Genomic DNA, 15,259 nt, shown 5'->3' with positions numbered 1-15,259 from the left:
ATAAATTATAATTTAGGGCAAATCATTTGCATGTATAAATAAAATCTGTGTTGCTTCAGTAGCTAAGCTCTTTATATCAGAAGGCAAATGCATAAACTTGTTCCAAACTGTTTTAGCTACTAGTAAATAATTCACGTTTAAAAAATAAACACAAATTATTGAACTACATTTTTAAGAACATCATAATATTTTCTGGAAGCAGATGTCCAGAAATGAATAGTGTGAGAAGTGTAGAATTCTTGGTCTATAATCACATATCTATGATCCCTCCATCATATATCATGTCTAGTCTTTTTGCACAAGATGAGTTTTCCTTTTAAATGCACCAATCAATTACCAGATCAATCAGATTGCCAATTTAAATAAAACTAGGATAATGTAAGATTTAGTTCTGTAATTGGGTTCACATGTGGGTTTGTAAATACTATATAAAATTCCTTGAAAACTGTGAAGTTTGAAAATGCTGAAGAAAAATATTTAATCATTTATTTTTTAAGAAATCTGGGTGATTTTATGTAGTTGCGATGCCTCGACTCATAGCCTTGGTATCCGGATCTAAACATTTATTACGCAAGATAAGCTGTCAAATATAATTTTTTGGAGTTTAACTAGGTAAGGGGATTTTTTCCTTAAGAATGTTAGCCAAGGAAAAGAGAACACAGTCTTATTTGTTTTTATAAGTGTGACTCTTGGAAAACAATTTTATATATCTCGACTTAGATTCTTCAGTTATACAACAAAACTCTGAAATGATATCTGTGGCCTCCTCTAGCATTGAAATCTTATTATTTTTATTATTACATGAAAAGTATTCCAGTCTGAATACTGTATGTGGTTTGTGTATTGTACATTCCCATGTGTTTAACCTACCCTTTGCGGTTTGTCTCATTCAGTTAATGGTGGCTGGTCCACTTGGACAGAGTGGTCTGTGTGTAACAGCCGCTGTGGACGAGGATATCAGAAACGTACAAGAACCTGCACCAACCCAGCCCCACTCAATGGTGGGGCCTTCTGTGAGGGACAGAGTGTGCAGAAATTAGCATGCACTACGTTGTGCCCAGGTAAATATGCAATTGTCTCCTTCCAAATATGGTCTACCATTCTGAAAATGTTTACTAAAACTAAATAGAAAGACCTAATGTTTACTTAAGCATGTGATAAACATTACTTAAAGCCATTCTACATTCAGTATTTACCTTGTTAAGAAGTCGAACCTTCCTCCAAAAGTCCTTAATTTTATCACATAAATATACAAAGTGCTGTAAGAGAACAAGCAAAAATATCATCCTGTGTTTCTTAGTGAAACTGCTAAAGGCAAGATTGCACATCCTATAATTCACATGATTTGAACAACATTGAAAATCACATAACATTAGAAATAACAACCCTTGATCTTCAGAAAACCATGAAAATTAATAGGAACTGAAATTTATAAAATGTTTTATACTGGAATAGTTGATATGTAGTGTCAGTTTCTGGGCAAGGGCAAATAAAACATTTGGAATGAATTAAAAGAAAGGCTAAGCTTTGTGACACATGAGATAATGGATTTGAAAAATACAACATAGCCAGCTCTTTATTGTCTGCACATCTTGGTCATCTGTCTTATGAATTATTTGCAGTGGTTCCTATACCAAAATTGTAGCCCTCTGCCACTTGCCATCATCTGATAGTATTTCATATTTCTACCAGGTATTGACTCCAGGTAAATTTTAGTTAATACCCAAATCCAAATGAAATCCTAAACATATTAAAATTCCTAGTCATAATAATATATCCAGAAGTTAAGATAAGATTGAAATAATCCATTAATTCAGTGTACTTGGTGGTTAGGAATTATGCTATACATTTCAGTGTCTTAATGCACAACCTTAGCTCTCTTTGCTTTGCCCAATTTTTTACTGCTCATCTTTAATAGAATATTTTTGAGAAGTGGGCAGAGAGAAAAATATAATCTACGGGTTACATTTTCAAGTATTGACCTCAAGTATCAAAATGGGTTTCTGTGCTGAACCGTTGAGGACTCTTATCTATCGAACATATTTTGACTTAACAGTAAGTGCAGAAGTTCAGATTTTATCATACACTGTCCCTTTCTTCACCTAGGCTCTGACTCATAATTCAGAATCCAATGACCAATTTGAGTTGAAAGAGCATTGTGACTACACACACACACACACACACACACACACACACACCATGTCCACAAACACACACATAGGTGCTAGTGCTTTAAGAAAAAGGCACATATTGTTGAGCTACAGCAAAGCAAATGTCATTGCTCTGGGTATTGGGAATTGAAGTAAAGACAACTCTATACAATGGAAATAGTAATGTGTTCCTTAGTTTTGCACATAAGCATGTTTATGTCTTAGTACACACTGTGGGAAGTATATTTACTTGGTAATAGGACAGATTTGCCCAACACTGTAAGCTAATAAAATTTATATTGCTTTTTCAATGTTCAGATTTGGGAAGTTTAAAGGTTCAATAAATGTTTGGCATTGTTTTATGTGGGATTCTAGATAATCATAAACATTTAGTTATTTCAGGGGAAAATCAAATACTTTTTAAACTTAGTTTAACATTTTAATCCTACATCTTTAGTGTACTTAAAAGGATTTGTTCTGAAGTTTGACAGTTTATTCTATTTTCAAATTGACATCAAGTTGTATATTCTGAAGACAGAGATATCTCAGCCCATGATCACAGAACTTTCTTACAAGTAAGCCACCAAAATTAGAATGAAATTGGGTCAATTTTGAATTATTATGTCACTGCCAAAACTAGGGATTTACTTAAATACTATTTCAGCATGGATAGAAATGTGTACACCATCAAATAGTGGAGTGAAATTATAAAATAAGCTACAAATAATACTGTGTTTACAGGAAGGCAAGGCAAAGGTTTCAGCCAAATCAAATGGCCTGGATGGCAAAAAGAAAATATAGAGAGAAGTCAAGAGACAGGGGGTGGGAAGAAGAGAATGGATGAGTTCCTTCCCCACTACACCTCCTATGTTTTCAACTCTGATACATTTTTGCTGTCACTGTTTACATGCACTTCTGTAGGGAGAGATCTTAGGTGTGGTCACAGGTACATAGTAGGGATGGGAGATAAAGAACTGAGGGAAAGGAGATATGCTATCTCTTAGGGTTCTGGTCAGGTCTAGGAGAGCAGCCAACGCTGACCTTAGTTTCTTGGCTTCTCACGTGTAAGTAACTCCTCCCTAATAAAATATCATATGACATCCCTACCTTGTGTGACCAAATCTTCCTCAAGACACTTCAAATGAAGCAATCTTAGATCAAAAAGGAGACCCTCTGATCATCAATATCCAGTATCCTCACCTTTAATGAATAAAGAGAAAGTGTGATGACTTGCTTATTACATAGACTCACTAAACCTTCCTTGACAAAACACACAAGCCTCCCACAGGCAGAGCATGACTCATTCAGCAGAGGCCTAAGTGAATGCCAGACTTCTCACTGGGGTGTCTTCTTCCATTCTTATTGTTATGCTGGAATTTAGCTGTGCTTCTTTCACCCTTTAAGGAAATGCTTGTTCTGACCTCATGCTGGCTTTTCTCATGGTAGTGGATGGCAGGTGGACATCATGGAGCAGATGGTCAACCTGTGGGACTGAATGCACCCATTGGCGCAGGAGGGAATGCACAGCACCAGCACCCAAGAATGGGGGCAAAGACTGTGACGGCCTGGTCCTGCAGTCCAAGAACTGCACTGACGGGCTGTGCATGCAGGGTAAGTCAACCTGAAGAAGTGCAGGCACTGAAGGGCCCGCCCCCAAGCCATTTGACTATGCTGGAGGAATATTAGTAATTGGGGATACTGAAAAACAATAAAAATGTAATGATAAAGGTCTATCCGAGCTTTCATTCATAATTGGGAAAAGCTAATCTCTCAGGCACCAGAATGAATAATAATTGTCTGGTTAACAAATGTTATGCATATTATTGCTTTCACTCAAGAAGGGAAAAAAAACCTATTTAGCCATTTCCTTGGAGAGGCTGTCATTCTTTCTAGTCAGAGAACTGTTAATTCAGTTGTATTACCTTATGCATGAGGGGACCTTAAACTCCCCATAGAACCAAAGCATGGCTTCCCACAAGTGAGCTGTTTATTTGTAATTCATGCTTGGTACTGCACCAACATCCTTCAAATATAAAATATCAATAAATATTTCAGTAGGTAGTTTTATGACTATATAATAAATCTTTAGTAAGAACAACTTCCCAACCTCTTGAAAGTGTGAGGTTTATGTTAGAAATTGCATCATGGCTATAATTTAGCTTACTCTAAGAGAAAAACAATTTTTAATGAGCATGGAAGTTGGATCAGGTGATATGGGAGATGTGATAAGCTATATTCTATTTTTCATGCCTTATATAAAGAATTGTGTCAGTGAAATGATAGCCAGTGTCTCACACCTGCAAACTCCTAACTATTTGTTGAAGAGCTCTTAGATGTTCAGAATTTATCATCTCTTTTCCTGACAATAAAATAAAGTGCATAGATTTTTTTCAGGTAAATGGATTAAACAATGTGCCATGGTGAATCTGAACTAATGAGTGCCAAATGTTGACATTCCTCATGCATGTTGCATATATAATGAGATGTATTCACAGAGGAGTGATTGTGTTTATTATTTAAGACCAAGTACATGGTTTTTACCACACAATCCAAACTTTGTTTACTTTTCAGATTCTATATACACAGAGACCTTTCAAAAGGAGTCTTACTTAAAGTACAAATACATAATAATGTTGCTCATGTTGAATGAAAATCCAGGTGTCTCTCAATTGTGTTTCACAAACATTGACATATTCCTAATCTTCTGATGATTTGTGATAGCTACCATGTACGACACTGTTCTTGCTAGAATCATGAAAATAAAGAGAAGACAGCTGTTTATTAATTGCCTATCTAGAGATGTAGGCTTCATCCCCAGGCCAAGGCATAAATTTTAATTAAGGATCAAAAATAAGAGCATGAATATGCCACCTTTTTATTATTTCATATTATTCCTTAGTATGAAATCAGCTATTTGATGTAATTGAGAAGTACAAATATTTCAATCAGGGATTTTTTCCTTTAATACTTTCATCCTTTCTCCATATAATAACTCAACATTGATAGATACAATACCTTCTGCTTCTACACTATATATTTAAAATCCTTGGCAAGATAGTTTACAAAGAATATACTACCACATGCTGGGACATTGGACGTTTCTTCTACAAAATACTTTCTAAGCTAAGATATTTGTCGAACGCTAGGCATTCAAACTAAGACCATATATATGGCATTTCTCACAGCCATAATGGAATTTTTTTCCTTATGATTGAATATTTATCTGCAATAATGGTTGGCAGTAGGCTTATAACTACGAAGGAAGTTTGGGACATAGGCAGTATTTTGGATTTGTTAATTTATGTGTTTTCTTCTTCCTTTTTTTTAAATCAAGTCTCTTATTAAAAACATTTTGGAGTTTGGATTAAAGTTGTTCAGATAAAAAGCCATCTTTTCCTGCTGCTGTGATTTCTTATGCCAGCAGTTCCTACTAAGTCAATAAACTCTCTCATCTATCCCCCTAGATCTACTCTAGCCCAGCAGAGAATTGTAGTCTACACTACTATCGATTTCCTAGGTGATAAAACAACAGCAGAGAGATTGCTTTGCTGTATAATTACAGTGTTTTACTGTGAGACCTTCTAGCCTCTGTTTCCTACTAAGCTTGGGATTTCTGGAGAAGAATTGCTGCCAAAGTTTTACAAAAATATAATATTTCCTTTGGTTAGAAAACAAAAGCTGTTTTAACAAGAAAACTACAAAGTTTGGAAGAGATACAATGTCCATGTAATGAGAAAGGAGTGGACTAGAACAGAAAGTCACAGAGTTGCAATTGCCAATGCTTTGGGTTAATTCTTATTTTGAATTTGTTATTTAGCAAATCAATAATATTAATTAAAACAAAAGCTGGCTTATGCAATATCAGACCTACTATGAAATAAAATAATTCTACTCAAAATTACATATAACTAATTCTGTTATGAATATTGGTATACTGCTGGGTAAAAGAAGCTCCAAGTTACTGATAGATCTCAGTAGAAATCAAGAGTATATTTTTTTCAAAGAGCTAAATTGGCATTTAAGATCTATGAAAGGGGAAATTAATAGAAAATTCTGTTGTCAACATTTAGTCATCATTTTCCCCAAAAGAACCGAATTATGACATATTTATTCTTTAATACCTAAAAAGATAAGAACCTTTGAGACACATTAGATAAAATGTTACAGACTTGAATACCATTAATCACACACACACACACAGAGAGAGAGAGAGAGAGAGAGAGAGAGAGAGAGAGAGAGAGAGAGAGAGAGAGAGAGAGAGAGAGAGGACAGAAAGAAGAAAAAAATCTACCAGCCCAGGAAGGTAGTTGAAAGACAAAGGGAAAGGGAACTGTGTGGGAGACACCAGAGTGGCCAAGTGCCAAAATGGACATGGTTTGGGTCTTAGAGTATGTGGGAGTCAGGATTTATATTAGGGTCAGAGGCTTAGTGAAAGAATTGGGCTGAGATTTGGAATAAGAAGTAAAGCTGTAATTCATTCATTGCTGCTCACCACGAAAAACAAGTAAAACTTTTTTGCCAACAATTCTAAAGAAACCACAAGAAAATCATAGTAGGGAAAAGGAAAATGAAGTATTCATTTAAGTAAAATCTGTAGTAAAACCACAATGCTATACCCAGCTGTGGTATGGAGCTTAAGATGTGCTACAGAAAGCAAAAAAAAAAAAAAAAAAAACCAGAGAGATATGTAATTAGCATCCTTGGAACAGCATTTGAGGCAACATAGCAAAAACGTAAGCCACTGACAAGTCCCATCTGCAATCTAAGTCCATTGGCGTATGAGAAAATAAGCCCATTCCTGAAAATTGCATGAAATCATACTTTAAAATCTCCCAAGAGAATAATCTAGTATAGGGAAAACCTAAAACAAAGCAAAGGAGTTAACATGGAATCACAGGGACTCAGGGCAACAGCAAGTAAAGCAAAGTATATTGTTACAAGTTTGGGTACATTGGGGGAATCAAATAGAATGTTGAAAAATTTAAACATGATTATTTATTAAGATAGATAGATAGAGATACAGATAAAGGTGAAGAAAAATTCAGGAAACTGGGATTTATGTTATATGAACAAATGTGGTGCAATTGAAAATTAACATGAGGAAATCTGACTTTTTTGTTTGTTTGTTTGTTTTGAGACGGGGTGTCTCTGTATTGTTTTGGAGACTATTCTGGAACTCTCTCTGTAGACCATGCTGGCCTCAAACTCACAGAGATCTGCTTGCCTCTGCCTCCCGAGTTCAGGGATTAAAGGCAGAAATCTGACATTTTTTAATCAAGAAAACAAAACTGTAGATTGTAAGATAAAAGTTTCATTTGCTTCTCATAAAACTCACTGAGTGAACAACAAAATAGAACTAATTTTTAAAAATTGGTACTATCAAATAAAGACTAATTAGAGGTTAGCTGAAATTGAGGAGAAACTAAATGATATTAATGTAGAATCTATGAAGTTATAAACTGGTTCAGTATTTTAAATTCCATGTATTATAGTGGAAGAAAATAGTAATTTTTTTCACATTATATTTTATTGACTTAAATGATCCAGATATAATGGTAAGACTGTTACTGTCTACAAATATATGAATTGAATATATTATAAAGCCAAGGTAGAAATTTTAAGGGTAGGAAAGGAAGAAAATAAAGAACAGTAAGCAAGATGGCAGAAAGAAATATACACATTTCAAGAACTACAATGTAAGTGAACTAAACTCACTTTGTCAAAGGAAATTTAAAACCTATAGAAAGAAATCTGGCTTCATGCTTTTGATGAGTTCAAGAGTTAAACCACACTGAGAAAAATTAAAAATGAAGACAGGGAACTTACAATATCTATTTTTAATAGCTGATTAAAATCTTGGATTATCAGTTGTGACCATTATTTAGTTTCATTTCTCATTATGACTAAGTACATATTAGTTACTATTTCATTCATAGATCTAATTCATAGAATTAATTTGCTTAGACTCTGCAGTTTTAAAATGTTTAATTTCCATTTGAAGCAACTTTCAATTGCTTACCAAGTTACCAATGGTTTCATAAGACGTCTTAATGAAGAGAAAATGTCCCAAATATTAACATTGAAACCAGAGGAAGACATTCAGTGTTGACTTCTGACCTCTACAAATGCTGTCACAAAGAGCACATATGAACACACATGTGTAGCACACATACACACCCAGAGTTTTGAGGAACAGTCATAAAAGTATCTAACATTTTGAATAGGTAATTATGCTAAATGTTGATGCATTTGTAGTAGAAACTTGTGTTTTACTTGTGGATATTAAGATCTTCATAATTATTTCCGGAAAAGATTTTTAAAAATTAAAACCATTGAGTCAAATTATTGCAACTAGTGAGATCATTCACCGTGGCAAAGTACCAGGCAGCCACAAAACAAAGAAAAGTAACTCTCACTTTCCCAGCAGCTATGAACTCCCAAGAGCTCTTAAACTAGGTGTTGGGCCTCTGGAACCCCTTCTCCATGCTGGAAGTGTGAGCTGGTTTGATTGTGCGCGGGTCTTACTCAGGTAACACCACAGCTGCTGTGAGCTCGCGTGCACAGCATCCATGCCATGTCTACAGGACAACGCTCCTCCGCTTCTTCTGGCTCTCACATTGCTGCTGAAATACACATATCACCAAAGCTGAGCACTCAAGATCATAAAGACAACTTTTAAAACTGCAGTGGTTAAGAAATACATAACCATATTGCTTGAATCTAGTTTTGTCATGGAATATCTTGTTTTCTCCGTCTATAGTGATTGAGAGCTTTGCCGGGTACAGTAGTCTGGGCTGGCATCCATGGTCTCTTAGTGTAGGTAGAATATCTATCCAGGACCTTCTGGCTTTCAGCGTTTCCATGGAGAAATCAGGTGTAATTCTGATAGGTCTGCCTTTATATGTTACTTGACCTTTTTCCTTAGCTGCTCTTAATATTCTTTCTTTATTCTGTATGTTTGGGGTCTTGATTATTATGTGGCGAGGGAATTTTTTTTTTGTGGTCCACTCTATTTGGTGTTCTGTAGGCTTCTTGTACCTTCATTGGCATGCCTTTCTTAAGATTGGGAAAGTTTTCTTCTATGATTTTGTTGAATACGCCTTCTGCCCCTTTGAGCTGGATTTCTTCTCCTTCTTCTATACCTATTATTCTTAGGTTTGGTCTTTTCATGGTGTCCCATATTTCCTGAATGTTTTGTGTTAAGGATTTGTTGGATTTAAGGTTTTCTTTGGTTGATAAATCCATTTCTCCTAGCGTATCTTCAACACTTGAGATTCTCTCTTCCATCTCTTCTATTCTGTTGGTAATGCTTGTATTGGTAGTGCCTGTCTGTTTGTCCAGCTTTTCTATTTTCTGCCTTTCTTCAGATTGTGTTTTTTTTAATGACTCTATTTCAGTTTTCAACCCTTGCAGTGTTTGCATTGCTTCTTGCAATTTTCTGTTTATCTGTTCGTCCGTTTGTTGCCTTTTATGAATTTTTTGGTTTGTTATTTCTTCCATTTCTTGCATTTTTTGGTTTGTTTTTTGTTCCATTTCTCGCATTTTGTGCTTTGTTTCTTCTTCCATTTCCTGCCTTTTTTGGTTTGTTTCTTCTTCCATTTTTTTCATTTTTTGCTTTGTTTTTTCTACCATTTCTTGCATTTTTTGCTTTGTTTCTTCTTCCATTTCCTGCCTTTTTTGGTATGATTCTTCTTCCAATTCTTGCATTTTTTGCTTTGTTTTTTCTTCCATTTCTTGCATTTTTTGCTTCATTTCTTCTTCCATTTTCTGCCTTTTTTGGTTTGTTTTTTCTTCCAATTCTTGCATTTTTTGGTTTGTTTTTTCTTCTATTTCTTTGAGGGATTTTCCAATATCCTCTTTTAGGGCCTCTATCATTTTCATGAAAGTGCTTTTAAGGTCGTTCTCTTCTGCTTCGTTCGCATTAGAATGTTGGGGTCTTGCTGGTGTGGAGTCTCTAGAATCTGGCAGTTTCATATATGTTTTTCTGTTGCTGACTGTGTTTTTGCATTGTCTCTTTCCCATCTCTTCTTCTAGTGGGTGCAGAAAGAGAGCCCCTTACTGATCTGGGGACCAGAGTTCCCTTTTGGTGGGTGCTAGCAAGTCCAATAATCTGGTGGTTCTTCTATTCCTTGTCCAAATGCTGGTCCCGTGGGTGGAGAAGAAGAACAGGAATCTGGGGCGCTTAGCCTCCTACCTGGTCCCCTGGACCCTATGCTGGGTCCTGTTGTACCTGATCCGGAACAGCTACTCCCCTGGTCTCCCTGCCTCCTCTGGTTTCCTGGTCTCGTTGGTGGGAGAGAAGATCTGGTTCAGCCACTTTGGAAATCAGTATGGAGATTCCTCAGAAAAATGGGAATAAACCTACCATAAGACCCAGCAACTCCACTCTTAGGCATATATCCAAAAGATGCCCATTCATACAACAAAGATGTCTGTTCCACTATGTTTATAGCAGCTTTATTTGTAATAGCCAGAACTTGGAAGCAACCTAGATGTCCCTCACCCGAAGAGTGGTTAGAGAAAATGTGGTACATCTACACAATGGAGTACTATTCAGCAGAAAAAAATAATGGAATCATGAGATTCACAGGCAAATGGATGACACTAGAAGAAACCATCCTGAGTGAGGTAACCCAGTCACAAAAAGAGAAACATGGCATGTACTCTCTCATATACGGATTTTAGACATAGATCTGGGGAGTGCCAGCCTACAATCCTATGGCCAGAGAGTCTGGGAAACAGAAACTTTATTTAGTGGCTGATCAAAGAAGAGGCAGACTCCCTTGGTTAAGTACTGAGCTGAACTCAAGAAAGCCAGTAACAGAGAGGGAGGACTGATGATCAAAGGGATTAAGACTGGGCTGGTCTAACCCCCAGAAACAGCTGACCAGACAAAGGTTAACTCTTGAATCCCAGGCATTAGCCTGGGAAGCCAGCATGGGACTGATCAAGACCCCCTGAATCTGGGTGTCAGTGAAGAGGCCTAGGGATTCTATTGAGCCTTGGGCAGCAGATCAGTACCCATCCCAAGTATACACACGGACTTTGGACTCCAATAGAACAATGTGAGGTGCACTCTCACCCTGAACTCTTGGGAAAGGGTCTAGGCCCTGCCCTATATGAAATGACACACTATGGACACCCCCATGGAGGGCCTCACCCTCCCTGGAGAAATGAGGGGATAACGGGGGGAGGGCACGGGAGGAAGGGAGGGAATGGGAGAGGGACCTGGAACTGACTTGTGAAGCAACCTTGATTCTTATCTAAATTTAAACTGGAAAATAAAATTTAAAAAAATAAATAAATAAATTAAAAAAAAAAAGAAATACATAACCACAGGGTGGTGGTGGTGGTAGCGGCAGTGACATGCCTTTAATCCCAGCACTCAGGAGACAGAGGCAGGCGGATCTCTGTGAGTTTGAGGCTAGCCTGGCTTACAGAGTGAGTTCCAGGAGAGTCCAAGATACACAGAGAAACCCTGTCTTTAAAAAAAAAGTAAGAAATACATAATAATGCATGCACCAAAATATTTTCATGATCCAAACCCAGAAAAGCAGGTTTTGGGTTTATATATGCATTTTGTATAACCATCTACAAGTAAACTTAGAGAATTATTGATGACAATTATTCTGTCCCTGGGCTTATGAGACTATAAGTACATTTTTCTTTTTCTAAATGATTGCTGTTCTGCACTTTCATTGTATTTGGTATTCCATTATATTTCTAACTATAAATGGCATTTTTAAAAAGAAATGTTGAGGGAAGGATAATGTCCCAGCATGATCTGACAGTAGGTCTTCTGAATTTGAGATATAGCAGTATTTCTGGTTTATCTTAAGATCTTGGCCATGTTGATTCAAATTAGATAATTAATAACAGTATTTAATAAAATACTAGCAAAAATGTCTGGTTGTAGAAAATCCAGGTTGGCAAGAGATACTAGAAGCCAGTAAATCAAGTATTCTAAAGACATGGGGATTTGGAATTGAATTCTGGTTTTCCATTATCTCACAGTTGCCTGTTATTCATGTACCACCCAGTGCTTACAACCACCCTTATTTTAGAACGTTTGACATATCAGATTCATTGTGCAAAGCCGTGAAATGACATTTGTACAACAGGATCCAAATACTTAAGATATTGACAAAGTTCTACTAAATTCAGGCAATTCACATATATCAGTTTGTTTTAGGAAGTTACATACATACATAGAGAGAGAGATAGACAGAGACAGAGACAGAGACAGAGAGACAGACAGAGACAGAGAGACAAAGACAGAAACAGAGACAGAGACAGAGCAGACACAACTTTATTGACCTAGGACAAAACAAGCAGTTGCTGTTTTAGACACAACACATTGTTTCTCCAAATTAAAACTTTGAGGAGTTAGTGTGAGTGTACTAAATACATTAGCAATTAAAGGCATCAAACTCTCCAAATAACCTCCAAAGAAACTGAACATTTTTGTGGCCACATTATTAATTTTTTAAAAGAATTAAATAATTTCAAACACTAGAGTATTTTGTTACATTGACCAGCATGGATTATAGCAAAGAAACAAACAAAATATTGAAAATAAAATGTCTATTTTTCTGATATGATGAAGAAATAAACCCCACAACAATTTCCATGATTTTTATTTAGTGATTCCTATCCAGAAGGCAGTGCTGTAGGAGATATTGTACTGATTGCCTATTAAAATATTTCATTTTCTTGGATACCCTGAAAATTATATGAAGGAAGCTGCCCCCTGTATTTAAAGTATAGCTTTGTAATAGGATTGCATGAGATGGGCTGATGACAGAGAGAAGCATGATACACATGGAGAGAGAACAAGAGAATAACAGGGCCCTTAAGAAATCTTTAAATAATGCTAATCCAACAAACAAACTAGTTTATGTTGCAATCCATTGGTTATTTTTCAGAGCAGGTAATATTTTATAATAGTTTAATCCATGTTTATCTTTCTTTGAAAAATAGTTGTCCAAAGACTGGAATAAATTTTGGTACATTTCTCCAAACAATCCTGTGACTTTCAGCTTTTAATCCCATTTCAAATTTGAATTCCCACATCAGTATTGTAAGAGTTCAAATGTGAAGTTAGAATTACTTCTCACTGAAGAGAGTTTATGCTATAGAAGACAAATATAAATTGCAATTTCCAAACAAGAATTGCCTGGGTCTGTCTGCGTCAATGAACCCCCTGACGCTGGAAAATGAAAATATTACCCACTGTGCAAATTTAGCACTTTCTACTCATTAAAACATTTGCATGTCACACAGCTCTTCCATCGGTTCTCCCTGGAGGAAGTAGTAGAACTCTCTGCATGTGAATTTCAGTGCGAACACACTGCACACCAGGGCTCCTGCAAACCCAGGTGCTTATGACATTGGGAAATTGTTTACCTACCAAATGATCATTCCCTTGCTTTAGAATGATGCCTGCAGTGGGCACTTGTTAAGGTGCTAGTCACTTTCCAGCAAAATTCTTGTCAGCACAGCAGTTTGGTAGGAAAGCATAGCTGTGAGTGTCAGACAGTGAACACACAGTTAAAAGTTGATGTAATAGCTATGTTTTCTAGAGTTCTTGATGTGCCCAGTGTCAAGAATGGCAAATAAATATTCTGCCCATGGGCTTCCTGATCACCACAGTCCTCAATAATCTCCAGCATAGTCAGTGTGGTCTGCCTTTCAACATTCTGCTAAAACATTTTCCTGCTTTTGAGAGCAAGGATGTGGTCAGAAACCTTAGACCTCAGAAACATGATAAACACCTAGGAGCCCTAAGAGGTTAGTGCGAGGAGACAATAGCAAGCCCTTTCCCCTCTAGTGGTATCTCTGGAGGATCAGAATAGATGTCACTTTTTAGGCCACACCAACAAGCAGAGGAAAATGGATTTAGTCCAAGGGTGTTAGATCAAGTTTTATTTTACCCTCAAAAGTCAACAGATCGGCTAACACACTATAGTATTAAGTCATCTTAGTTCATGATTCCACATTTTTTATTTTTTTCTGTCTGAGGTCTTTGTTATGAGTGTAATCACCTGAATATAATAATATTTTATTCTTCCTTTAAAACATTTATTGTTTTGGGTTCTCCATCATAAAAGCACTTGGGCAACTGATGCTTAAACTGGATTGTAAAATGAGATGAATTTTAGGCATTTATGCTGCATCCACTGTGAGTCCAGAGATAAGACCTTTTCTCTGTTGGATTGCTATACATCATCTACCTTTTTTCATAAGGCATGCATGGCAACTATTACAAACAAGGTCATGAACCAACTAGGTGTGGCATGGCCAGTGTCCTCTAAAAGATGGGGCGACAAATAGCCACAGCATCCTCAGATGACTGACATGGTGATAAGAAATTTTCTCTTTCCATTTTTCTCGTTATGTCTCACATTTTACATATTCATTTACTTGGATTCCTGTAAGCCCCGTCAATAATAAATCCTCAGAAGAGTGGGTAAATTATAATAAACGACCTTGTGTGTTTTTAACAAACCTGAACTTTGACATCATTAGTGGTCCAATGGGTTTATAAAATAAGCCCTGACTTGGAGGGGAACAGAAACGAACCTGGGCATGTTTATTGTGGACTCACTCCTGAGGCTTAACAAGGAAATTTGCATCAGAAGAAATGTGATCGAGAGGCAAACATCCCGTGTGTGAAGTTGTTGTGCAATCACTGGCAAACAGACCAGGCAGCCAGGTCAAGGAAAGGGCAAGTCTACCTGGAGGAGATTCTTCTAATGATTAGGTCTTAAATGAAATCAAGTCTTGGGAAGTTTTCTAATGAGTGTATGCCAAATGGATAACTAACATTTGGTGATTTGGAAATATTAATTTGAATCAGGAGTGGTGGCTCATGCCAATAATCCCAGCACAAGGCACAAAGCTGAGGTAAGCTGAGGCTACCTAGTAAGTTCCAGACCAGAATACACACAGTAAGACTTCATCTGCAACAGAAAAATCAAACAAAAGAACCACAAACTTGTAAAGAATGCAGTTAACACAGACGGGCACTGTTGATTTATGCTGTGTAACTGGTGAGTTATGATGTCATCGTCATCATCTCAGAGAAGAAATGGTCCTCTCCTCTAAAG

General features: G+C 36.7%; 1 protein-coding gene across 2 annotated transcripts in view; it reads left to right on the top strand.

Moving 5' to 3' along the window:
• Unc5c (unc-5 netrin receptor C) overlaps nucleotides 1–15,259 on the top strand; it is a 359,028-nt gene that overhangs the window by 288,979 nt on the left and 54,790 nt on the right. For both annotated transcript variants that reach the window (XM_040751709.1, XM_040751708.1), the window contains exons 6-7: nucleotides 894–1,061; nucleotides 3,597–3,761. In XM_040751709.1, the coding sequence (XP_040607643.1) occupies nucleotides 894–1,061; nucleotides 3,597–3,761 (333 nt within the window). The remainder of the gene's footprint in view (nucleotides 1–893; nucleotides 1,062–3,596; nucleotides 3,762–15,259) is intronic.

Source organism: Mesocricetus auratus, unplaced genomic scaffold, assembly GCF_017639785.1.
Source record: "Mesocricetus auratus isolate SY011 unplaced genomic scaffold, BCM_Maur_2.0 Super-Scaffold_100009, whole genome shotgun sequence".
Lineage (NCBI taxonomy): Eukaryota > Metazoa > Chordata > Mammalia > Rodentia > Cricetidae > Mesocricetus > Mesocricetus auratus.
This window is presented reverse-complemented; position numbering and strand designations above follow the sequence as displayed.